General features: G+C 42.2%; 1 protein-coding gene across 1 annotated transcript; it reads right to left on the bottom strand.

Moving 5' to 3' along the window:
• Window positions 1–5,662: 5,662 nt before the first annotated feature.
• LOC111967643 (very long chain fatty acid elongase 6-like) lies at window positions 5,663–25,251 on the bottom strand. Its single transcript, XM_023992836.2, has 4 exons — window positions 24,810–25,251; window positions 21,708–21,839; window positions 11,669–11,820; window positions 5,663–9,576 (listed from the first exon to the last, which is right to left on the bottom strand). The coding sequence occupies exons 1-4, from the start codon at window positions 24,899–24,901 to the stop codon at window positions 9,149–9,151; spliced, it is 804 nt and encodes a 267-aa protein (XP_023848604.1). The 5' UTR covers window positions 24,902–25,251; the 3' UTR covers window positions 5,663–9,148.
• Between the last annotated feature and the right edge of the window lie 203 nt (window positions 25,252–25,454).

The raw sequence follows: 25,454 nt of genomic DNA on the forward strand, positions 1-25,454 counted from the left end.
TGGGTTTTGTGGGTGGTTGTTTTCAGTCTTTGTGTGTCTGCACCAGATAGAACTGTTTCGGTTGTCACCTTTGTTGTTTTGTATTTTGTAGTGTTCAGTTTTTGTTATTCATTAAATTAAGATGAACACTAATCACGCTGCGCTTTGGTCCTCTCCTTCTTCCACCGACGACAGCCGTTACAGGCGCTCGGCGTTCGACGTCACCGGTCTTCTAGCCATCGTTGATCCATTTTTCATTTTCCATTGGTTTTGTCTTGTCTTCCTACACCTGGTTTCAATCCCATTTCATTACCTGTTGTGTATTTAACCATCTGTTTCCCATCATGTCTTTGTCAGAGATTGTTTTATGTTCAGTTTCGTGTTTGTATTTGGTGCGCGACGGGTCCTCGTACCCAATTTGTTTCATTTGTATTTATGGTTTTGGAGTTGTTTTATTAAATTACTCCATTTTACCAAGTTAATTCTCCTGCGCCTGACTTCCATGCCACCTATACACACGATTGTGACAGCAAATGAGTCTTCCAAATTGACATTGACCCCAAGCATGCTTCCAAAGTTGTGGCAAATGGCTTAAGGACAACAAAGTCAAGGTATCGGAGTGGCCATCACAAATCCCTGACCTCAATCTTATAGAACATTTGTGGGCAGAACTGAAAAAGTGTGTGCGAGCAAGGAGGCCTACAAACCTGACTCGGTTACACCAGCTCTGTCAGGAGGAATGGGTCAGAATTCACCCATCTTATTGTGGGAAGCTTGTGGAAGGCTACCTGAAATGTTTTACTAAAGTTAAACAATTTAAAGGCAATGCTACCAAATAATAATTGAGTGTATGTAAACTTCTGACCCACTGGGAATGTGATGAAAGAAATAAAAGCTGAAATAAATCATTYTCTCTACTATTATTCTGACATTTCCATTCTTAAAATAAAGTGGTGATCCTAACTGATGTAAGACAGGGAATTTTTACTATGATTAAATGTCAGGAATTGTGAAAAACTGAGTTTATGTATGTAAACTTCCGACTTGAACTGTTTTGATGTGCTGTACATCAAATAAATTGCATGCTCTATTGCTCTGAATTTGCTCTCAATTGATAATTAACAATATTGGAAGAAAAAGAACAACAAATTAAAGATCTGTGCAGCCCTCTGAAAGATTGTCTCAACCCAAAGTGGCCCATTTACAAAAAACCTCTGAGTAACACTGTTCTTTACAGAGGCCTTCTACTCTTGGTGCTGTTGCACCTGATTGAAGCCTCGTGTTTTAAGTTCTAGCTTTTAGCTTGCTTGTGTATACGGTTGTATTCCACAGATGAAGTTCTGTGTTACCCTGTTGGGTAATTATATTCTGTTGCATCCTGTGGTAGATACAAGTACGTCCCAGGGACTCATCTGAACTAAGTTAGATGGTGAGTTATCCCGCTCTGTCGTCCTTACAACTTCTTTGGTACAGTCTCTCTCATCGGTCATTTGGCGAATCCGTTACAAAAACAAAAGAGAACGTTGGGTTAGGATGTAACCTTGGTTCTCTGAGTAGAGTAATGGGTCGCCAAGTTTTCATGTCGTTCCTCCACCTCCATGGGGTTCGAGTAAAGTAACAGACAGGATGTCACGCCACACTTATTTTTATAGTGACAAATCACGTGGGTAAAGTAAGGGTGTGGCGTGACTGTACACATTTGATATTAAGCATTTAAATCACATCGTGTGAAGGGGAAGGAGTTCCCATAGGTTGTTTGGTGACCCGTTACTCTACTCAGAGAACCAAAGTTACATCCGTAGCCCAACGTTTTCTTTTCAATACATTTTTCTTGAATGAGCTCGAAGCAATAGAGTTTTCAGGAAAATAAAATGCAGCGGGTCCGTGGGGGCTCACACGGCAGCGGCGGTACTTCACGTGCCCTGTGGTTAACAAGCTCCCAAGAGCTGCGCACACTCAAATTTATTTACATTGGCTGGAAACATGCAAACTGTGTGTGAGTAGGCTTTTACAAGAACAGAAGACAAAACACACATACATTCAGAGTAGGCTAGCCTGCCCTAGGCTATGGAGCCATGAAAGAGAGATGACTGACAATAGTCTGAAGAAGGTTAGAAATATTGCAGAATGTTTTGAGTAGGTAGGCCTAAGACATGTTTTATGTAACTTTTAGTCCATGTGTCCCTCCCTTGCTTAGCTTTGGGACCGCAACTAAGGGATTATGTTGGGACATTGCTTGGGCTGATCTGTATCAGCCCAATGTCCCAACAGAATCCCTTCGTTGTGGTCCCGAAGCAATCCCTTGCCCAAACTTGAAACCTTGTAGCCGTTCGAGAGGTAAGTCACGCTGAAATTACTGGCTAGGATACCTGTAGCACACTATCCCATGTCGGCAGGTAGCCTAGGCCCTAGGCTATCCATAATCGGTGGACGGTTCCGAGAAGTGCACAAGAAGAATGTAGACCTATTGGTCTAAATCCAGTTTTCAGATGCTACCTCCCTCTCTCTAAATCAAAATCAAACATGGATGCTAATGTTGTGTTCTCGCTTTGCGCGCACACCTGTATGTGGTTGACACCTGTCTTTCATTAGCTAACGAGCCCCGCAAAGAGAATGCAGGCAGAGTGCTGCCACAGACAGGAGCTAAAAGGAGCGTGAGCCCACGATGCGAAAACACAACATAGGCATCCATGTTTTATTTAGATTAAAATTGCTACTGTCACGCCCTGACTTTAGTTATATTTGTTTTCTTTATTATTTGGTTAGGTCAGGGTGTGACAAGGGTGGTTTGGTTAGTTTTGTATTGTCTAGGGGTTTTTGTCTTGTCTAGGTTTTTTTGTTTATCTAGGGGAATGTAGGTTTATGGTGGCCTGAATTGGTTCCCAATCAGAGACAGCTGTTTATCGTTGTCTCTGATTGGGGATCCTATTTAGGTTGCCATTTTCCATTTTGGTTTTGTTGTTAGTTGTCTATGTATAGCTTCACATTCGTTTTGTTAGTTTGTTTAGAAGAAGAATGTCTTCAAATCATGCTGCGCCTTGGTCTCCTCACTACGACAAACGTGACAGCTACATTTTGATTTAATACTTGTTTGTGCGCTGCTCTGTAATGTAGTCCAAAAGTATGATTAATATTAACCTAAGTAAATACATGATTATCATTGTTGTTATGGTGTACAGTAGGCCTACAGTAGAGTATGTCTCTGACTGCGCAACTATAAACCTATAAATGGTTGGCTGACAACCTCACAGAAATATTGCACAGGCATCATTGTGGCAAGAGTAGTGGCAACCAGGGAAAGTGTTGGAATGAATAACCAGTCATTCTTGTGTGTAACCACTTTCATTGGCTATAATAGCCTTACATTCAACACTGCTTGTGTAAACAGTATCCCAATTGTGATATAGACAAACAGTAAATGAATCAATCAACGCAATAACACACAAGCTGGCCATAGCCATGGTCCTTCATAAGATGTATAGTATTACTTGTCTCCAAACTCTGGTCTGCAGGTTCTCACAGAAACCATCCTCAATATCCTCCCCGACACTAGGACGCCGTTGGTGACAAGACTTAAGGCCATGATACAATGGCAATTTTTTTAGGCATTATTGGCGAGCAATGCTCTGGGGAATCTTGATCGGCAGCCCCACCTAGTTGGCAATTTCTAGGAATCCTCCAATCAGAGATCAGCTATTGGTCAAAATATTTTGGAAAACATGGCTACCGTTTTTGAGCTGAAGCCAGAGAAAATGTTGGACAATTACATCTCATATATTGCTTCACTACAATATTTCATCATGATACATTAATACATACATACATACTGTGTTCAGTTTGTCATGTTTGTCATATGTCCAGAACTGTGCTGCATGTGTCCTCCCCCCACGAGCACATCACTCCAGTGCTGTTCAACCTCCACTGGCTCCCCATATACTACAAAATCCTGGTTCACACCTACCTAGCTATCCACAACTCTGGACCCAAGTACATGTCTGACCTCATTCTTACCCTCCTGTCCCACACACACCCTTCACTCCTCCAGGTCCGTCTCCCTTCAGCAGCCCCGCAGCAGACTAAAAACTATGGATGACAGGGCTTTCAGTTGCGCTTCTCCGCGGCAGTGGAACGCACTTCCAGATGCTATTAGGGTTGCAGAGTCTCTGTACTACTCAAGACCATGCTGTTCAGAAAAGCTTTCAATGACCTCTGCTAATTCTGTTCACATGTCCGCCGGATCTGACGACACCTGTAGCTATATAGTTTGGATTGTTTTCTGTGTTTTGGATAGTTTTTATTAATAATAATATGTCAAAAAAGGTGTGCCTTTGGTGGGATAAAAGCTCTTTACAAATTATTATTATCTTTAACTGCCGAAAATATCCATGGTAGTGCGCATGCTAATCAACCAAAAGTCAATGGAAAAAAACAGGTTAATTCGCTAGCTAGCTAGCCACGTAGACATATTTAATTTTTTGTTTTAGTTTTTTGTACGCTTAACCAGCTGGCTAGCTGGATGAATACCATTTACACTTCTTAGCTTAGAATTGTGAAGTAAAAAATGACCTAAATCTAGTTATCCTTATGTCTGCATTGCCATTGACTTGACTGGCAGCAGGTTGAACGAATGCCCAGGGCATAGTTTCTTGTTTGTTAGCTGATAAATTCCAGTAGCCTACAGATGTGGCAGCCAACAGGCAACAGCAAGCTATAGGAGATGAGTAAATAAATGGGGAAATTGAGTTTAAGTTGATATATGCTTCATATGCTCATCTTCCGAAAACATCTGAAACCTTACCTCTTCGAAGAGTATGCAACATCACCCCCCCCCCCCCCCCCCCGTGCACCACCTCCTCACCCCTTAATAACTCTGACCTCACTGATAGCTACTTTACTGAGAGGAAATAAACTTACTATGGCTGTGATATGTTGTTGTCCCACCTAGCTATTTTAAGATTAATGCACTTAATGTGAGAGCATCCGGTAAATGACTAAAATGTAAAACAGTATTATTCATGTCCATGTTGCTCATTGCTCCAGTGTCTCATGTTGCCAGCAAAATTGTATCATGGCCTTTAATGTGCTGCTGAGCCTGAGCTGGCAGTGCTAATGTATTCATTTTTGTTTTTGCTCAATCTGATTAGGCCTGTATCAAACTGCAGCCCATAGCTCACACAGATGTTTACGGTCAGCTTGTCCTGTCCGATGGGATGTCAGTTGGTGAGTGAGGGGTCACCTGATACAGAGAATTAGAGGGTTTTGTTCAGTGATGTAATGAGAGAATACGTATTAAAGGAGAGGATGTTTGACTGTAGCTTTACATGTACCGTAGGAGAATAGATCTAAACGCTATGTGATATTTCTTAATATATGTATATTGGCATGTACATGTGCATCTAACGAGGCACAGATGTATTTCAGAGGGGTATACTACAAAGCAGTATCAATGAGTTAGCCAGCTAACTTCGATAAATTAACTGTCGATTATCTGATTCAATAAGAAAGCTGAAATCATATATCTGTTTTTGGTTGTTGAGACAATTAGACCATGCCAAATTCGTGCTTATCTTCCAAAATATTAAAAAAAAAAATCTGAATATTTAGGCAAGTTAGCTGGCTAACTCCTTGATCCTACTTTTTAGTATATCCCTCAGATTTCAGCAAGAACGAAACAATGCAAACGTATTTTAAAACAGATATGAATTTATTGTTTCAACATTTTAAATCCAAACATTTAAACATCAAAGCTCTTGACAGTTTTTTCCCTAATCAGTAATGTAGTAGATAGCGGACTCACAGGGATGCATAAGCATGTCTTCTTACACTCTACATCAGCAAAGATAATATACAAACACGAACTGTGTTCACATTTACCTAACAGAGTAGAAAATTACAGAAGCATCATTTGGCACACAAATGAATGTATTATAAACTGAGTATATTCCCTGCGTATTATCGTTACGATATTTTACAACTAAAATGCAACCGTTGGTTTCAAGGTGGAGGGTGGACAACATGTATAATGTCACATCATGATCATAATATCATCATTATTGACACAACACCAGCCAAGTGAAATAAATATATCTTGCAGATTCACTCTTCTGGTGTGGTCTTAAAAATGATTCACACTTCTTAACACTGCTAAGCTTATTGTACTATTCTATAACAATGGTAATACATTAATGTGCCTGCTGCAGCATCAGGTGTTACATTTGAGTAATATGAAGGATATTACATAAGGGCAGTGTAGCTACTTCATAAACACAACATTATAATAAGATTATAAGCACTACTTAAGACATTTGGCGACTACCAGCCATGTACAGGCTAGACTGTCTCACTTTGTGCTGGAAGCTAATAAACTTGAGAGTACGAGCTCCATGACACACTTGGCGTCACAGGGGGGGTTATAAAACATGACTGAAAGGTTAAAAAAAAAATGTCTAGTAGTGCTTATGAAGGCAAATGTCACACACACACACAGCATCAAAATAGTCTGTATACTTTAAGCCATAACTACTCTCAGCTGATACATACATTAAAGTAAATGTGCTCACACCAGTGTGGCTCTGGGAGGATGGGTAGGAAGGAGATAGTGCAGCTCTATTACAAACATAAAGGAAGACACACATAAGCTGCAACGGGTTAAAACTCACTAGAGGTTAGGTGTGCTTACAAGACACTACTTTCTGTATCTACTAGATTTCTAGACAACAAAACCATGTCGCTGCCTTGACCTAAGCCTCTACTTACACAATGTATCCAATCAACACTGGTGGTCGTATTTAAAATAGGAGGAAACAAAAAGGAATATGCATCTTTGTGTAACAGTATCTGGGTCTTTCCACCAAATGAATACCTTTTTGGGTATTATAACATTATAATTCAATGTTTATTTAACCTCATTTTAATATTATGTCAAAGAACACGTTTAACTTAATAAAAAACACTTTTTCCCATCTCAACAAAAAAATGACTATAGTAAATGCCTATTAAATGCCAAATATAGTAACAGGGTTGACGGTAACAGGGTTGACGATTTCATCTTAAATCAGCCATTAATCCCCTTGTGACAGGGGGAATGGAAGCTTGTTGTGTTAAACAGGTAAGGGGAATTGAATGCAAGCTTCCCCCAAAAATGTTTTATTGTTAAAACATTTCAAGCCTGTCTATCTATGGGTAACAGGGTTGACATGTTATGCTCGACCCACTCCGTTTTCCACCACAAAACAACTGAAAATGGCCAAAAAGAGTAGAACCAGCTCACCTGCTTTTACACTATGATTTGACTAATAGATATTCAATGTTTCTTTTGAAAAAATTTTTTTTATAAGGAATAGTTTCACCATTTTAAAATGAGAGTTCAGTTCACGTTACAGGGTTGACCTTAAACGTAACAGGGTTGACAAATTTCATGTGATTAGATCAGGGATGGGCAACTTTGAATACATGATGAGGGGCCGCAGTGGCTCGCGGGTCTGTGTACCCACATCCCGGGGGGGGTAAATTGACCTGCGGGGCCTACAACAGAGGGGCTGCGGACCGCCAGTTGCCCATCCCTGGATTAGATTCATCCCTAATCACATGAAATAAATAATAATCATCAGAAATGACTTTGTCAAAGCAACAAAATAACTTTACAGTAACCAGGTTTCCATCCAACATTTGTATGCGAGTAAAGTAAATGTCGGATAGAAAATGTCATGACAGGCCTGATGGAAACAGCAAATGTGTTACGCTAGGTGGGATGTTTTTGTCTGTAAAAATGTATTATGGGAGAAATGGCGGTATTCACAAATATTGATATAATAACTGTCATATCGAAGTAAACTCAAATTCACACCATGATATGGTGTGTGGTTCTCCCACTATGACTCGGGAAAGCATTCAGTGTATTAGGCTACAAATTAAATAACCCTCAGGGCACACCCTGGTTGAATCAATGTTGTTTCCATGTCATTTCAATGAAATGATGTTGAACCAACATGGATCAGATATTGAATTGAGGTCTGTGCTCAGTGGGAAGTTATGATGAACTTCACAGGGTGGTAAAAATGCACGGTGATGAGCTTGTTGCTCCTTTCCAATAAATATTGAGGGTCTTATTCTGGTGACATGATGATCGATCGGATGCTGTTTGACAAATAAAAATAAATCTCAGGGGGCTTCCGATTCTTTAATGAACACACAGAGAGATGTAATACTTAAAAAAACAAAAAAACAATATAGTGCATTGTTGTGATGTAAAGAAAAACATTTAAAATACAAAAGTGCACAACTCATACTGCACAATTTAAGACAGGCAGAAACGTACTGAGTCCCACTATTTCCTGGTACACTCCAAGGACCACCATAGACTTTAGATTTTAAGAAAATAAATACATTCTTAAGATATATTATTTACAATGGACACATTATTCCAAGTGTCACTCCTTTCCGTGCGCTTCTCTCCTCCCACCTATTCCCAGACAATTACCTACAACTAAAACAGAAAAACTATCCTCATTAATCAGTGCATTAGTTCCTTTTGATCGTCATTTCGTTATACTCAAGGGTTGTGAGGTCTAATACAGTGAGACAATTCTCAGCGCTGGTCTATAAAGCACCAGATTTCACTACAAGTTAGAGCCTTTCAGCATGAAAAATGTCCTGTCAGTGACTGTCGAATTCATTGAACGTGCAGACTGCAAACGCGGTTGTAAACTGCCCTTGGAGAAACCTCAGGACTCATATGGCTGTGTTTTTTTCACTGGACTCCGACTGAAGCAGCTGGTCAAAAAGATTGATTAACAAAGCCACGAAATCAAAATGAAGTGAGTAGTACATTTAGTCAAACACAAACTGAGCTGCTCTCTCTATCGCCTTTTTTTAATTTAATGATTTGTTATACAGTATTAACGTGTTCTGACCATGCACTGGTTCCCTTGTCCACTCTCAACAACCGTTCCATTATCGTGTTATCCAGGGTTCTAGTTAGTTAGATGAGCTACAGCAATACAAAGTTGGGGTGGGAAGAAATTGGCTTGTCACAATTGACGTGGACCCAGCAACCAGCAAAAAACAGTTGTGACTCACACATTATGGCACAACGCAATATTCTTCTCAACTAGGCACACTCTTAATATGACTTGCCCAGTGTACAACTTGCCTCTGACGAACCCAGCCCCTACTTGGCCTTGGACTCCTTGTCAGCGGCAACCTTGAGGTAGGACTTGTAGAAAAAGGAGGCGAACAGGACCAGGTAGCTGAGGTACATGAGTGAGCCCCAGGCGATGTTGGGCACGTAAGACGGGCAGCGCACTTCGTGCATCCAGTGGTAGACCAAGCCTAAGACAGCAAGCCCCATCACCATCTGCATGATCTGGGTGGCTGTGATGACCATAGCGCAGGGTCGGGGCACCCGGTAACCCGCCGCCCGGGCAGCATAGTAGGTGTACATGAAGGAGTGGACCAGGTAGTTCATGGTCATGAACCAGCCGCCACCGGCCACCTGGTCCTTGTAGGAGTACCAGGAATAGACCAGCACGGTAATGTGATGGTACCAGTGCAGGAAGATGAGGCGCTGCTTACGGAGCACGATAAACACTGTGTCGCCTGAAAAGGGAGGGAGGGGGAAATCACTTAGTTATAGTCTGATGTTTGATCACTTTCACTCTCTCTCAAACAATAGTGAACACACATAGTAGAAGTAAAAAGTTGTGAGGACCGGCTTTTTGAACCTCACTTGCAAAAAAGAATTGGAAAGATGGGATGTTGTGGTCCTCAAAAGTACAGTAAAGCACTAAACACAAACACACTTGCACACACACACACACTTACACACACACACACACACACACACTTACACACACACACACACACTTACACACACACACACACAACAACATAATAACGCACTCCAATGAACTTAAACTAAACATACTCTACAGTCAGGGACGGCGGAACGATTTTTTGACAGGGAAGGCAAACATTGTTTTTGTTTATATTTTTCGGCTTATAATTTCTGACATTTGGTAGGCTATTTGTTAGTGTACTTGTCTGTAATTAGATACATGCAGCTTATCTTCTGTCATGACTTGTTGCCCTAGAAGATAGAAGACTAAATTAAGCCTTGCCCACAAGAATAATGTCACAAATCGATAGAATGAAGGTAGAATCGGTAGTTCATTTTCACTTCTGCTCCTCTCGCCGGAGTGAGGATGTTTAGGGACCAGGGAGACAATAGCCCAACTCTAAAACAACGACCCAACACGTTTATAATAAGATTTCCGGATTCATATTTTGTGTGGTTGAAAAACTGTCAGCTTTTATGTCCCTGACAAAGACGTTTACACATTCCTTAAATTGCGCATTCGCATTCTCTCAAGATGCTGAAAGAAAGAAATTATATTGCAGACAAAATTACCATTTGATGTATAGTTTTAATTCTGTAGGAGTTAATATTATATTAAGCTACATGTGAGAAGTTATAGGCCTACAGTCAGTTCCCAGACTTCATTCCATTTAACCCAGTTGAACTTCGAAGGTGCGCAGACCAGGGGGTGGGGCCGCTGCTGCCGCACCCCTACTTCTGCCGTCTCTGTGTACAGTACAAACTAAACTGGTCTAATACTGTATATTGCACATCTGTCCCATTCTACAACACAAGCATGCCCTTCCTGTCTCTTGCTCAGGAGGAGACATACGTAAATAATTTTTTGCCACCTCAGCATCTCTGTCCATTTATCAACGCTATTGCATCCCTGTCTGACTGACAGATAGGCAGAAGTGACAGGATTACTGCTCTGAGAGAGGGGACAGCATCAAAATGCAGCCACACAGGTCTTGAGGTAATAGGCCTCCGCTGATGAATAGAAGTGCACTAGAAACTTCAAAAGCTTCCGGAATTACATAAATAGACAAATTGTTTCAAGGTTGTTTTTTGTCCTGCACCAGCCTCCTTCTCTTTGAATGGCCCTCTGACCTAATTGACCAACCACTCCATCGCTCCCACTCGTTGGCCAGGGTCAGAAATGACTTGTATACATCAGCTCAAGGTGAGCTGACTATCTTGCACTGCATGACAGAGAGGTACATGCATGTCTGTACTACATGACATACACTGAGTGTACAAAACATAAGGAACACCTAATATTTGAATTTTGCCCTCACAAAAGCCTCAATTCGTCAGGGCATGGACTCTACAAGGTGTCGAAAGCGTTTCACAGAGATGCTGGCCCATGTTGACTACAATGCTTCCCACAGTTGTGTCAAGTTGGCTAGATGTCCTTTGGGTGGTGTAGCATTCTTGATACACACGGGAAACTGTTGAGTGTGAAAAACCCTGCAGCGTTGCAGTTCTTGACAAACTCAAACCGGTGCGCCTGGCACCTACTAACACACCCTATTCAACTATTCAAAGGCACTTAAATCTTTTGTCTTGCCCATTCACCCTCCGAAGGGCACACCCACAATCCATGTCTCAATTGTCTCAAGGCTTAAAAATCCTTCTGTAACCTGTCTCCTCTGATTCATCTACACTGATTGAAGTGGATTTAACAGCTGACATCAATAAAAGAGCATAGCGTTCACTTGAATTCACCTGGTCAGTCTATGTCATGGAATGAGATGTTCCTATTGTTTTGTACACTCAGTGTATTTCTATCTGAAGCATTCAGAACTGGACCCTATTTGGGACATTCCTTACCCAGCTCAGGGGCCTTGCTCAGGACAAAGGCGTAGGCCCAGAACTTGCTGACAGGAGCGCTGTAGAAGCTGGTGTCACACACCGACTGCTTAAAGCCACTTTTGTTGAGGACATGGAACATATAACATCCGGTCCTGACAGCTCCGATGATACTGTGGAATGAAACACATATAGATTATGAGATAATGCGATAATGTATAGTGTTACGTGAATCTGCTCTGTCCAACTATATGGAATTCACAATTACACACAAGTCATTGGTATACGAAACATTTTTAACACAAGTCGAATGCCCATGGTCGATCAGAGTGGACTGTAAGTAGGTGTTTTGTACACGTCTGAATTCAGCTCATATTTTTGTACACCTGAACTATAAGCTTTGTGGTTGTCATAATGTAATGCGATATACATCTCTCAACTATATTATATACTGTCAGCTTTGCGGTGCCATGACGAAATGCTATATACCTCTCAACTATATGAATTGTCACTGTTGCAGTTGCCATAACGCTCTAAACCTGAAACAAGGTAAGAGATAAGATATATCAGTGGGTCACATCTCCAATTGGCTGTCCTTCCCCTGTCTCCAACCATTTTAGACCTCCATTAAGCCCGATAAAGACTTAGACACACATGGTCTTACTTTGTAAACAGGATGCGTATGCTTAGTAAACACTGTATCGATTTGTAGCTTTCCTTCTCATCTGAAACACACTGTGGCTACATACAGTGAGGTCATTTCAATTTGGACACACTATGAAAATATATCACCTCTCCTTATCAATTGTGAATCACAAGGCCTGTGTCGTGTCTTGGACTATCATTAGTGTGAAGACTTTTATATTATCAAATCAATTCTCTGTGTAATTATTATGTGATTAAACTAATCATGTAAACATTAACTAGGAAGTCGGAGGACCACGGGAAAATGTTGTTTAGAGTTACTATTTCCCAAATTTAACTCTTCAGATATTTTAATATTTTATCGATTACAGTCACTTAATAATGTATTAGTACCTCATCAGTCATATTCTGAATGTCGCAAACTCTTGGATATCTGCACGAACCCTAGCATAAATGATTATTCAGCGATATACCAATTAGGTTAATTATTTATTTACGAACTAACTAAATAATCACACAGAAGTACATAAACACACACAGGATAGGTTATACATTGGTTACTAACATGATACAATTAAAAATCCCAAGTGGACTAAACCGTAGTACCCTCAACACCATAGACCCTCCAAACTCATCATCAAGCTGGAGGCCCTGGGTCTCAACCCCGCCCTGTGCAACTGGGTCCTGGACTTTGACGGGCCGCCCCCAGGTGGTGAAGGTAGGAAACAACATCTCCACTTCGCTGACCCTCAACTTCTCAGCCCTCTCCTGTACTCCCTGTTCACCCACGACTCCGTGGCCATGCACACATCCAACTTAACAGTAGTGGGCTTGATCACCAACAACTACGAGACAGCCTACAGGGAGGAGGTGAGGGCACTCGGAGTGTGGTGTCAGGAAAACAACCTTTCACTCAAAGTCAACAAAACAAAGGAGATGATCGTGGACTTCAGGGAACAGCAGAGGGAGCACCCCCCTATCCACATCAAAGGGACAGCAGTGGAGAAGGTGGAAAGTTTTAAGTTCCTGGGCGTACACATCACAGACAAACTGAAATGGTCCACCCACACAGACAGCGTGGTGAAGAAGGCGCGACAGTTTTGTCACCCAAAACCCTGACAAACTTTTACAGATGCACAATCGAGAGCATCCTGTCGGGCTGTATCACAGACTGGTATGGCAACTGCACCGCCCTCAACCGCAAGGCTCTCCAGAAGGTGGTGCGTTCTGCACAACGCATCACCGGGGGCAAACTACCTGCCCTCCATGACACCTACAGCACTCGATGTCACAGAACGGCCAAAAAGATCATCAAGGACAACAACCACCCGAGCCACTGCCTGTTCACACCGAGAGATTGAAAAACAGCTTCTATCTCAAGGCCATCAGACTGCTAAACATCAATCACTAACTCAGAGAGGCTGCTGCCTACATTGAGACCCAATCACTGGACACTTTAATAAATGGATCACTAGTCACTTTAAACAATGCCACTTTAAATAATGCCACTTTAATAATGTTTATATAGCTTACATTACTCATATCATATGTATATACTGTATTTTATACCATCTACTGCACCTTGCCTATGCCGCTTGGCCATCGCTCATCCATATACTTATATGTACATATTCTCATTCACTCCTTTAGATTTGTGTGTATTAGGTAGTTGTTGGGGAACTGTTAGATTACTTGTTAGATATTACTGCACTGTCGGAACTAGAAGCACAAGCATTTCGCTACACTCGCATTAACATCTGCTAACCAACCATGTGTATGTGACCAATAAAATGTGATTTTATATGACGGCTTGTTACACCAAATGAAAAGGGAGGGACAGGTAAGAAAGAGCGGGAGAAAAAACAAAGGACTTCACTATCGTACACACAGCTAATAACTAGGCTTTTGAAATGCTAATACTTTGCACATGAACAGCCGCTCATTCGAAAGGAATTGCAATTTATATATTTACGCCTATATGTCTTGTTGTTTCTCTGTTGAAATCGCAGGTCCGTCTGCTGGAGAGTCAGTCGACAGAAAGTCTCTGGTTTGTCCACCAGAGATCAAAGTCTTTCGTAGTTGTAGCACTGTTATCATGGTCAACCAAATGGTCGTTCGATAGGGAAATGTTCTCCAGAATGGATCTTTCTGAGTACCATTCAGTCGTTTGATAGGGAAGTGTTCTCCTCTCGTCTTCGGTCGAGTTTACTAAACTATTTTACATATACAGCAGCAGACTGAATGTGTAGTCTTGTAGTTTTCATAACCAGCTCCATGCTCTCTGGTCTATAGAGTAGTAGCCATTTCTTAACTAAATGTACATTTTGTCACAAGTGCTATTTAAGCACTCCCAATTTAAGCACTCAGGGAAAAAGGGGCATTCTCTCCTTTTTTCGGAATGTCTGTGCTCACGTGGGCGTGGCCACCGACATGGTTAAGACTTCATATGAAAAACAATTCTCTCATTTAGAAGGCTAACATCACATCTTCTCACAAATAGTTTCATATTTAATCATATCAGTTCCCCAACATTTGGGTGTGACCCTGATCACTGGAAAATATGCACATTCAGAGATAAAGTTATGTTGTTATACTGTCCTTTATGGGATCCCAAAACACAACTGATCTGACATAATTGTTCTTTAGTGCCCACGGACCACTCCAACTGTTTGAACGAAGAGAAATATTGTTTCATTCCCCCATCTGTTGATGTTGGAGTTTTTGGCAGGAGGACTCTCTTTGTTCCACAGAGGTTTCTTTCCCGTAATATTGCAAGACAAGGAAGAAAGAGTTTCTGTAAGGCATTTACGACCATCATAAAACGGCCAACTAGAGCAGACCCACTGTAACCTGATCCTTCGGATCCTTATAGGAGTCAAAACACCTGAAATGTAAAAAGTGATATTCCAGTGATATTCCAGGACGCCATCCCCAAACCCATGTAACTAAACACCAGTCAAACAGCAGTGGGAATAACACAAGAAGAGAGCATTGAGACACAGTTGTCATTTTCAGGGAAATAATGAAGCGGCTCTGAAAACTGCACAGTCATGGGCAATTAACATTACGTTATCAAATGGTAACTAACTATCTATGTTATCTATGGTAATGAATAACTAATAACACCATTATCAACGTTAACCATCTGTAAAAACATTATCTATAGTTACAATTATCTGAGTCACACGTGGTCCCGTGTGGCTCAGTTGGTAGAGCATGGCACTTGCAACGCCAGGGTTGTGGGTTCATTCCCCACGGGGGGACCAGGATGAATATGTATGAACGTTCCAATTTGTAAGTCGCTCTGGATAAGAGCGTCTGCTAAATGACTTAAATGTAAATGTAAATGTTACTACTTACCTTCTCCACATTATCAATAGTAACTATCTATCTATTTGATATATATGGTACCAACCTAACACCAACCTCATCATTGGTAACTAACTTTCTATTACAAAGGCCAGTTCTTAAAAAAATCTTAAAAAATTCTTTAAAAAATTCTTAAAAAACCTATATGGTAAAATGTTGCAGTGATTGTGCAGTAATGAATATATGGATTAAAAAAGTGTTTCATATGCCAAGGACATGCTATCCTGTCCAGCTAGCACCAAGGGGATTGAGTGGGCAGGTTATGCCCACAGCTCCGGGATTAGGATTAAGGTTGGCACAGCAGGGGGCATGGGCACAGACGATGATGATGTACCTCTGTGGCACATCAAAAAAGCTCTCCCTATTGTGAGCTGTAAAATGAGGTTCTGTGTACTCCTTGACTCCTCCTTAATAATAAGGATAACAGATTGGAGTTCTATAGCCCTTTTCTACCGTTATATAGTACATTGTATAGTGACGTCACCTGGATCGCATATGGTTGTTGTGTATATATCTGAGTTCCCAGCAGGTTTGGGGTCAAGTCGATTTCAGTTCCAGTAAATTCAGAAAGTTTACCAAATTCCAATTCCACATGGATTTTTTTACATTTTTTATTTCACCTTCAGTTAACCAGGTAGGCTAGTTGAGAACAAGTTCTCATTTACAACTGCGACCTGGCCAAGAATAAAGCAAAGCAGTGAGATACATACAACAACACAGAGTTACACATGGAATAAACAAAACATACAGTCAATAATACTGTTGAAGAAAATCTATATACAGTGTGTGCAAATGAGGTAAGATAAGGGAGGTAAGGCAATAAATAGGCCATGGTGGCGAAGTCATTACAATATACCAATTAGACACTGGAGGGATTGATGTGCAGAAGATGATGTGCAAGTAGAGATACTTGGGTGCAAAGGAGCAAGATAAATAAATACAGTATGGGGATGAGGTAGTTGGATGGGCTATTTGCAGATGGGCTATGTACAGGTGCAGTGATCCGTGAGCTGCTCTGACAGCTGGTGCTTAAAGCTAGTGAGGGAGATATGAGTCTCCAGCTTCAGTGATTTTTGCAGTTTGTTCCAGTCATTGGCAGCAGAGAACTGGAAGGAAAGGCGGCCAAATGAGGAATTGGCTTTGGGGGTGACTAGTGAGATATACCTGCTGGAGCGCGTGCTACGGGTGGGTGCTGCTATGGTGACCAGTGAGCTGAGATAAGACGGGGCTTTACCTAGCAAAAACGTGTAGATGACCTGGAGCCAGTAGGTTTGGCGACGAGTATGAAGCGAGGGCCAGCCAACGAAAGCGTACAGGTCGCAGTGGGGCTTTGTTGATAGACTGCATCCAATTTGTTGAGTAGAGTGTTGGAGGCTATTTTGTAAATGACATCGCCGAAGTCGAGGATCGGTAGGATGGTCAGTTTTACGAGGGAATGTTTGGCAGCATGAGTGAAGGATGCTTTGTTGCGAAATAGGAAGCCGATTCTAGATTTAATTTTGGATTGAGATGCTTAATATGAGTCTGGAAGGAGAGTTTACAGTCTAACCAGACACCTAGGTATTTGTAGTTGTCCACATATTCTAAGTCAGAACCGTCCAGAGTAGTGATGCTGGACGGGTGGGCAGGTGCGGGCAGCGACTGGTTGAAGAGTATGCATTTAGTTTTACTTGCATTTAAGAGCAGTTGGAGGCCACGGAATGAGAGTTGTATGGCATTGAAGCTTGTCTGGAGGTTAGTTAACACAGTGTCCAAAGAAGGGCCAGAAGTATACAGAATGGTGTCGTCTGTGTAGAGGTGGATCAGAGAATCACCAGCAGCAAGAGCGACATCATTGATGTATACAGAGAAGAGAGTCGGCCCGAGAATTGAACCCTGTGGCACCCCCATAGAGACTGCAGAGGTCCGGACAACAGGCCCTCCGATTTGACACACTGAACTCTATCAGAGAAGTATTTGGTGAACCAGGGGAGGCAGTCATTTGAGAAACCAAGGCTGTTGAGTCTGCCGATAAGAATGCGGTGATTGACAGAGTCGAAAGCCTTGGCCAGGTCGATGAATACAGCTGCACAGTAATGTCTCTTATCGATGGCAGTTATGATATCATTTAGGACGTTGAGCGTGGCTGAGGTGCACCCATGACCAGCTCTGAAACCAGATTGCATAGCGGAGAAGGTACGGTGGGATTCAAAATGGTCGGTAATCTGTTTGTTAACTTGGCTTTCGAAGACCTTAAAAAGGCAGGGTAGGATAGATATAGATTTGTAGCAATTTGGGTCTAGAGTGTCTCCCCCTTTGAAGAGGAGGATGACCACGGCAGCTTTCCAATCTTTGGGAATCACAGACGATAAGAAAGAGAGGTTGAACAGGCTAGAAATAGGGGTTGCAACAATTTCGGCAGATCATTTTAGAAAGAGAGGGTCCAGATTGTCTAGCCCGGCTGATTTGTAGGGGTCCAGATTTTGCAGCTCTTTCAGAACATCAGCTATCTGGATTTGGGTGAAGGAGAAATGGTGGAGGCTTGGGTATGTTGCTGTGGGGGGTGCCGGGCAGTTGACCGGGGTAGGGTTAGCCAGTTGGAAAGCATGGCCAGTCGTAGAAAAATGCTTATTGAAATTCTCAATCATAGTGGATTTATCGGTGGTGACAGTGTTTCCTAGCCTCAGTGCAGTGGGCAGCTGGGAGGAGGTGCTCTTATTCTCCATGGACTTTACAGTCTCCCAGAACTTTTGGGAGTTTGTGCTACAAGATGCAAAGTTCTGTTTGACAAAGCTGGCCTTTGCTTTCCTAACTGCCTGTGTATATTGGTTCCTAACTTCCCTGAAAAATTTCATATCACAGGGGCTATTCGATGCCAATGCAGTACGCCACAGGATGTTTTTGTGCTGGTCAAGGGCAAACAGGTCTGGGGTGAACCAAGGGCTATATCTGTACCTGGTTCTAAATGTTTTGAATGGAGCATGCTTATTTAAGATGGTGGGGAAGGCACTTTTAAAGAATAACCAGGCATCCTCTACTGACGGAATGAGGTCAATATCATTCCAGGATACCCCGGCCAGGTCGATTAGAAAGGCCTGCTCGCTGAAGTGTTTTAGGGAGCGTTTGACAGTGATGAGGGGTGGTAGTTTGACCGCAGACCCAATAAGGATGCAGGCAATGAGGCAGTGATCGATGAGATCTTGATTGAAAACAGCAGAGGTGTATTTGGAGGGCGAGTTGGTTAGGATGATATCTACGAGGGTGCCCGTGTTTACGGATTTGGGGTTGTACCTGGTAGGTTCATTGATAATTTGTGTGAGATTCAGGGCATCAAGCTTAGATTGTAGGATGGCTGGGGTGTTAAGCATGTCCCAGTTTAGGTCACCTAGCAACACAAGCTCTGAAGATGGATGGGGGGCAATCAATTCACATATGGTGTCCAGGGCACAGCTGGGGGCAGAGGGTGGTCTATAGCAAGCGGCAACGGTGAGAGACTTGTTTCTGGAAAGGTGGATTTTTAAAAGTAGAAGCTCAAATTGTTTGGGTACAGACCTGGATAGTAAGACAGAACTCTGCAGGCTATCTCTGCAGTAGATTGCAACACCACCCCCTTTGGCAGTTCTATCTTGGCGGAAAATGTTATAGTTAGGGATGGAAATTTCAGGGTTTTTGCTGGTCTTCATAAACCAGGATTCAGACACTGCTAAGACATCCGGGTTGGCAGAGTGTGCTGAAGCAGTGAATAAAACAAACTTAAGGAGGAGGCTTCTAATGTTAACATGCATGAAACCAAGGCTTTTACAGTTACAGAAGTCAACAAATGAGAGCACCTGGGGAATAGGAGTGGAGCTAGGCACTGCAAGTCCTGGATTAACCTCTACATCACCAGAGGAACAGAGGAGAAGTAGGATAAAGGTACGGCTAAAGACTATAAGAACTGGTCGTCTAGTATGTTCGGAACAGAGAGTAAAAGGAGCAGGTTTCTGGGCACGATAGAATAGATTCAAGGCATAATGTACAGACAAAGGTATTGTAGGATGTGAGTACATTGGAGGTAAACCTAGGCATTGAGTAATGATGAGAGAGATATTGTCTCTAGAGACGTTTAAACCAGGTTATGTCACCGCATATGGGGAGGTGGAACTAAATGGTTGGTAAGGCATATTGAGCAGGGCTAGAAGCTCTACAGTGAAATAAGACAATAATCACTAACCAGGACAGTAATGGACAAGGCATATTGATATTAGGGAGAGGCATGCGTAGCCGAGTGATCATAGGGGTCCAGCATTGAAGATAATTTTTTAATTTTCGTGTACTTCCTGAATAGACTGGATATGAAATGGAATTGACCCCAACCCTGGTTCACAGCCAATTATACAGTGCATTCAGAAAGTATTCAGACCGCTTGACCTTTTCCACACTTTGTTACATTACAGCCATATTCTAAAAGGGATTTTAAAAAATGGGTCCTCAATCTACACACAATACCCCATAATGACAAAGCAAAAACGGGCTTGTAAAAATATTAGCAAATTTATTACAAATAAAAAACTTAAATACCTTATTTACTTAAGTATTTAGACCCTTTGCTATTGTAACGGATGTGAAATGGCTAGCTAGTTAGCGGGTACGCGCTAATAGCGTTTCAATCGGTTACGTCACTTGCTCTGAGACTTGAAGTAGGGTTTCCCCTTGCTCTGCAAGGGCCGCGGCTTTTGTGGAGCGATGGGTAACGACGCTTCGTGGGTGTCAGTTGTTGATGTGTGCAGAGGGTCCCTGGTTCGCGCCCGAGGTCGGGGCGAGGGGACGTACTAAAGTTATACTGTTACACTATGAGACTCGGAATTGAGCTCAGGTGCATCCCGTTTCTATTGATCATCCTTGAGATGTTTATACAACTTCATTGGAGTCCACCTGTGGTAAATTCAATTTATTGTACATGATTTGGAAAGGCACACACCTGTCTATATAAGGTCCCACAGTTGACAGTGCATGTCAGTGCTAAAACCATGCCATGAGGTCAAAGGAATTGCCGTAGAGCTCCGACAGGATTGTGTCGAGGAACAGATCTGGGGAAGGGTACCAAAAAATGGCTGCAGCATTGAAGGTCCCCAAGAACACAATGGCCTTAATCATTCTTAAATGGAAGAAGGTTGGAACCCCCAAAACTCTTCCTAGAGCTGGCCGCCCGGCCAAACTGAGCAATCGGGGGAGAAGGGCCTTGGTCTGTGAGGTGACCAAGAACCAGATGGTCACTCTGACAGAGCTCCAGAGTTCCTCTGTGTAGATGGGAGAACCTTCCAGAAGGACAACCATCTCTGCAGCACTCTACCAATCAAGCCTTTATGGTAGATTGACAAGACGGAACCACTTCTCAGTAAAAGGCACATGACAGCCCGCTTAGAATTTGCCAAAGGGCACCTAAAGGACTCTCAGACCATGAGAAACAAGATTCTCTGGTCTGATGAAACCAACACTTTGAAGCCTGAATTCCGCGTCATGTCTGGAGGAAACCTTGCATCATCCCTACTGTGAAGCATGGTGGTTGCAGCATCATGCTGTGGGGATGTTTTTCAGCAGCAGGGACTAGGAGACTAGTAGGATTGAGGGAAAGATGAACGGAGCAAAGTACAGAGAGATCCTTGATGAAAACCTGCTCCAAAGTGCTCATGGATGTCTTTTAAGGAGAGGAGTTATAAAGGAGAAGTTTTCAGATTTCGCTCTAGAAATCCCTGTTTTTATGTACTCCGTGTGTGTGTTTAGAAGAGGGAAATGTCACCCCTAAATCAAGATTGTCCATTTAAACACTGTTAATTCTGAGAGAGAACTAGCTCTATATACAAACATCTTTGTGGCCAACATTTCCCATGCTGAGGTTAGCAAGGATGAGGGAGGCTAACGAGGCTAACCACCGCTAACGAGGCTAACCACCACCAGTGTTCAGTTAGAGCTTCACTCACACTGATTGGTTGAGTAATTGATTGAATGATTGATTATAGTTTGATGGTGTTTAGGAATACACATAAAGCTATTATTACTGCAACAAAGTGGTCAGTGTGTCACTCACCTGAAGATAGCCAAACTGAGTGACCAGAGGACAAGTGGTCGGCGCAGGTTCAGCTTGGGCCTCTCTCTCATGAAGTGTTGGACCCCGAAGATGATTGCAGCATACAGTCCACAGAACATAAAGGACTTGCTCCTATTGAGGAAAAAATAAACACAAAAACACATCATCAAAACTGTTCTTAAGTGATTAGTGTACTTACCTGTGCCCTAGGCCATGATTTAGATGAGAGCACGGTGGAAATGCAAACAAGCTTTAAGGTCCTATTCCAGACGCATTTTCACCTCATTTAACACCAGGTGCCTCATGACATGGCACAAGGGTAGGGGTGGGCTTACCTCCTGTATTCTCTATTGCTCCTCTATTTTCCCTCAAGCAAGATGGGAGGCCGATGACATCAGCGGGCACCACAGACCAACTCCTTAAATGCCCTACTCCTTGAAGTTTGCAATTTTTTTTTTTACCCTTTAGTGTGTGTACTTTATTGTATTTATACTTGGGATACTGCTTTTCAACAGGAAAAATACATTATTTTTTTTAATCGCTGGAGGCTGTCTTAAATCTATTTTAGACGACAACCATGCATTTATGTGATGAATGATCATTCTGAACGGATGAACCAGTCCTTAGCCGACTTTTAGGATTGACACTGCAGTTCACATTTCTAGTTCCTTTTTACTTGGTGGCAGTCCTCTGAATGTACACACAGCAAGCCACGAGGCGAGCTAAGCTAAACTCGATCATCTAAATGTCCACAGACTGATACCGTACTGGCATTATACAGATGATGTTACATAAGGCTATTAACAGTGGAGGCTGCTGAGGGGAGGATGGCTCATAATAATGGCTGAAACGGAGTACAATGGATGGAATGGAGTGAATGGAATGGTATCAAACACATGAAAACCATGTTTTTGATACCCTTCTATGTAATCCATTCCAGCCATTATTATGAGCCGTTCCCCCCTCCATCCCCTCTATTGTCCAGACCCCATCCCTATTCGTAATCATGGAACCAATTATTAACCAAGCTTAGAAGTTGACATACTAACTAGAACTTCTACTACTGCAGCCCGTGGGTAATCAGGCAATTAGATTGAGTTTACGGCGCTCCCGTCTAGAATCAACTGTGATGCTATGTGAAAACAGCTAGAAGCGGGATACAATGACAATACTAGACACATCACTGACTGGACTTTTTTTTTTAACCAAAAGGTCAGTTGAGGCACTCAGGTGAATAAGGCTGAATACTAGAAAGCAATGATGTGTGTATTTCAGAGGGGGTTTATTTTGATGACGGACCAGATGACTAATCCAGTTGGACAGAATACATATTAAACAGATAAGATGTTGTTGCTTGACCCAGTTTAGTAGGACTATATACAGGGCACAATACAGTAGGGCTTTAGTGGTCATTTTCTGTCCCAAACTTTCACTAAACTGAAGAAGGATTCCAAACATTAAGCATTAAGAGCAATACCATCACTGTGTCTATGGATAGTCAAAAACTATTTAAAACTATTATACATCTAAGTTGATTTATTCATGCATTTTGTCTCTGGGAAGTGAACCCGGGTCACCGTTGTGAAAGGCAAACAACCTATGTATCGCACCATTAGGGTTAACACAATTGGTGGGAATTGTAACTTGGCTCATATAGTGAGGATCCCTAAAGTATTCCAGTGAACCCCTCCCTTTGTGTAAACTGGAGTGGCTCAATGTAGTGCACTCCCTATTTCTGACTGTGAAACAATGCATAGTAGACTGCCTTATCATAACTACCTAGGCACTGGATACAGGGAATGTGTTATGGGCATTACAGAGCGGGAGAAAGAGCGGGAGAAAGATACTTATTTTGCTCCTTGAAAGAGAGAAAATGAGGGCCTGAGAGCCAAGAGAGGGGTGGAGGGTCCTGTGGGAGCAAATGTTCTCAGAAAGCAGACATTTCTGCCTTTTCAACTAGCTAGCTTGTTTGGCTAATCAGCAGAATGCATGCTGAAGCAGGTCTAGACCATTAATCACAGCGTGGCAGGCCTGGATGTCACATGCAAGCAAAGCATTGGTGTTTCGTGTGCCTCTCTAGATGTGCTTTTAGACTATTCCGGCTGTCCTCCACTTCGATGCTTTGCTGTAGCCTACGCAAATGAGCTCGATCTGAGGAATGCATGGGCAGGGTGAAACAGGGTGAATTTATTTGGCCAACACTGCACATTTCCAAGAATTTTTCAATCCACATTGACAGCTTTCTTGCCTCTGAGACTGTCTCTTAAGTCAGAAAATGCCAACAAAAACCCAAGCGGTTTGTGCAGAAATGTGGTCTGTCTTGGTCTTCACACAATTGATTGTACACAAAGAGAAGCATTTGAGACCATTTTGGTTTGTGTGCTGAGTAGCATATACTAATTTGATGGGGAGAGCCTTTGAGTTGATATTAAAAGTTATTAAATGTAAGCCTATTGATATCCTATATTGTATATATGCCTATGTATTTAATACAGTAATCATCACATTAGATATTTAGTAATCATTCATTGCATGTGACTGCACGTGCATGTAACACACACTGAAGTGAACAGCAGATAGGCTATACATCGGGTTTGACGTCATATTGTAGTAACAATGTAACAAGCAACATAGGGGATGGCATCTGTATCATGCGATGGATCAAAGGTCATTAACGTTAATAAAAGATGAAAGCTGAAGTTAAGTTGGTAGCATCCTCAAGGACATTTTAAAAGAGGCCGGAGAACTATAATAAGTATTTAAATTTACAGGAGCCTTATATATCAACGACTGACTTATCGCTACTTTGTAGCATAGTCAAAACTAACATTGTATCTGCTCTTCGATACAAATGTTTTAAAAAAACGCGACATATGTTCGGAATCATTGAAGAATGTGGTCAATATACGGATTTTACCGCAATGAACCATTGTTTACAGATCTGTAAACAATGGCGAAGCAAAACGTGTAGCCTACATGACAATGTGTGTGGGTGAGAGCTCAATCCATCCAAAATTGGCGGTGGGAATTCACCGGTTTTAGACTACGTAGGCTAGGCTACTATTTTATCCAGGGATGAATTGGTAACGTTAGCCTACTCACCAGTTTTCTTGCATCCATTCGAGAGCGCCCTTTTCATCAAATTTTCTCTCAAAATCGTATTCTGCAAGCGGGATGTGCTCTGTCTCGTTCATTTTCGTAATTTCAGTTTCCTCCAGTAAAAATCCTGGTCTATGTTTTCACCCTGTCTGTTGGGTTGACAGTTGATTTGACATCAAGTGAATTCTCTAGGTTTGGGAGCAAATGGGAGGATGCAGTAGAGAGTAGAGATGCACTTCCCGGCTGTCACTCACGCACAGTAGCCGAGCGCAATCACTTCCCCTCTTGCCTGGCTACCCCAAACTCCTTGCTCCGGCCTAACCTCCTAAAGTATCAAGCGTAAAAAAAACGCCTGAAACTAGATCCGTTGCATACTGGTCTTGACGAGAAGAAAAAAAACTGTCGGGGGAGGTGCTCTTCTGCACTGTTCAACCAATCCAGTAAATGTGGAGGAGGAGTTAAGATGGAGTTCCGCGTCACAGGCTCTTCCATTACCCTTGAAAACCGGAACATCCGGTTGCTGGGGACTGGGCGAGGCTAGGGTTACCACTAGTTACCACAGCCACAAAGTAAACACTGGCTATAGGTTTATTGTAAAAATTCATGAAAACTAAAATGAATTTATTGGTCTTAATTTAAGATTATGGT

The sequence above is a fragment of the Salvelinus sp. IW2-2015 genome, linkage group LG8 (genome assembly GCF_002910315.2).
Source record: "Salvelinus sp. IW2-2015 linkage group LG8, ASM291031v2, whole genome shotgun sequence".
Lineage (NCBI taxonomy): Eukaryota > Metazoa > Chordata > Actinopteri > Salmoniformes > Salmonidae > Salvelinus > Salvelinus sp. IW2-2015.

Coding starts and splice junctions, on each gene's coding strand:
- LOC111967643 (XM_023992836.2), bottom strand. CDS start 24,901: ATGAACGAGACAGAGCACATCCCGCTTGCAGAATACGATTTTGAGAGA. Junction 21,840..24,809: donor GAATGGATGCAAGAAAACTG/GTGAGTAGGCTA, acceptor TTTCCTCAATAG/GAGCAAGTCCTTTATGTTCT. Junction 11,821..21,707: donor CTCAGTTTGGCTATCTTCAG/GTGAGTGACACA, acceptor TTCATTCCACAG/TATCATCGGAGCTGTCAGGA.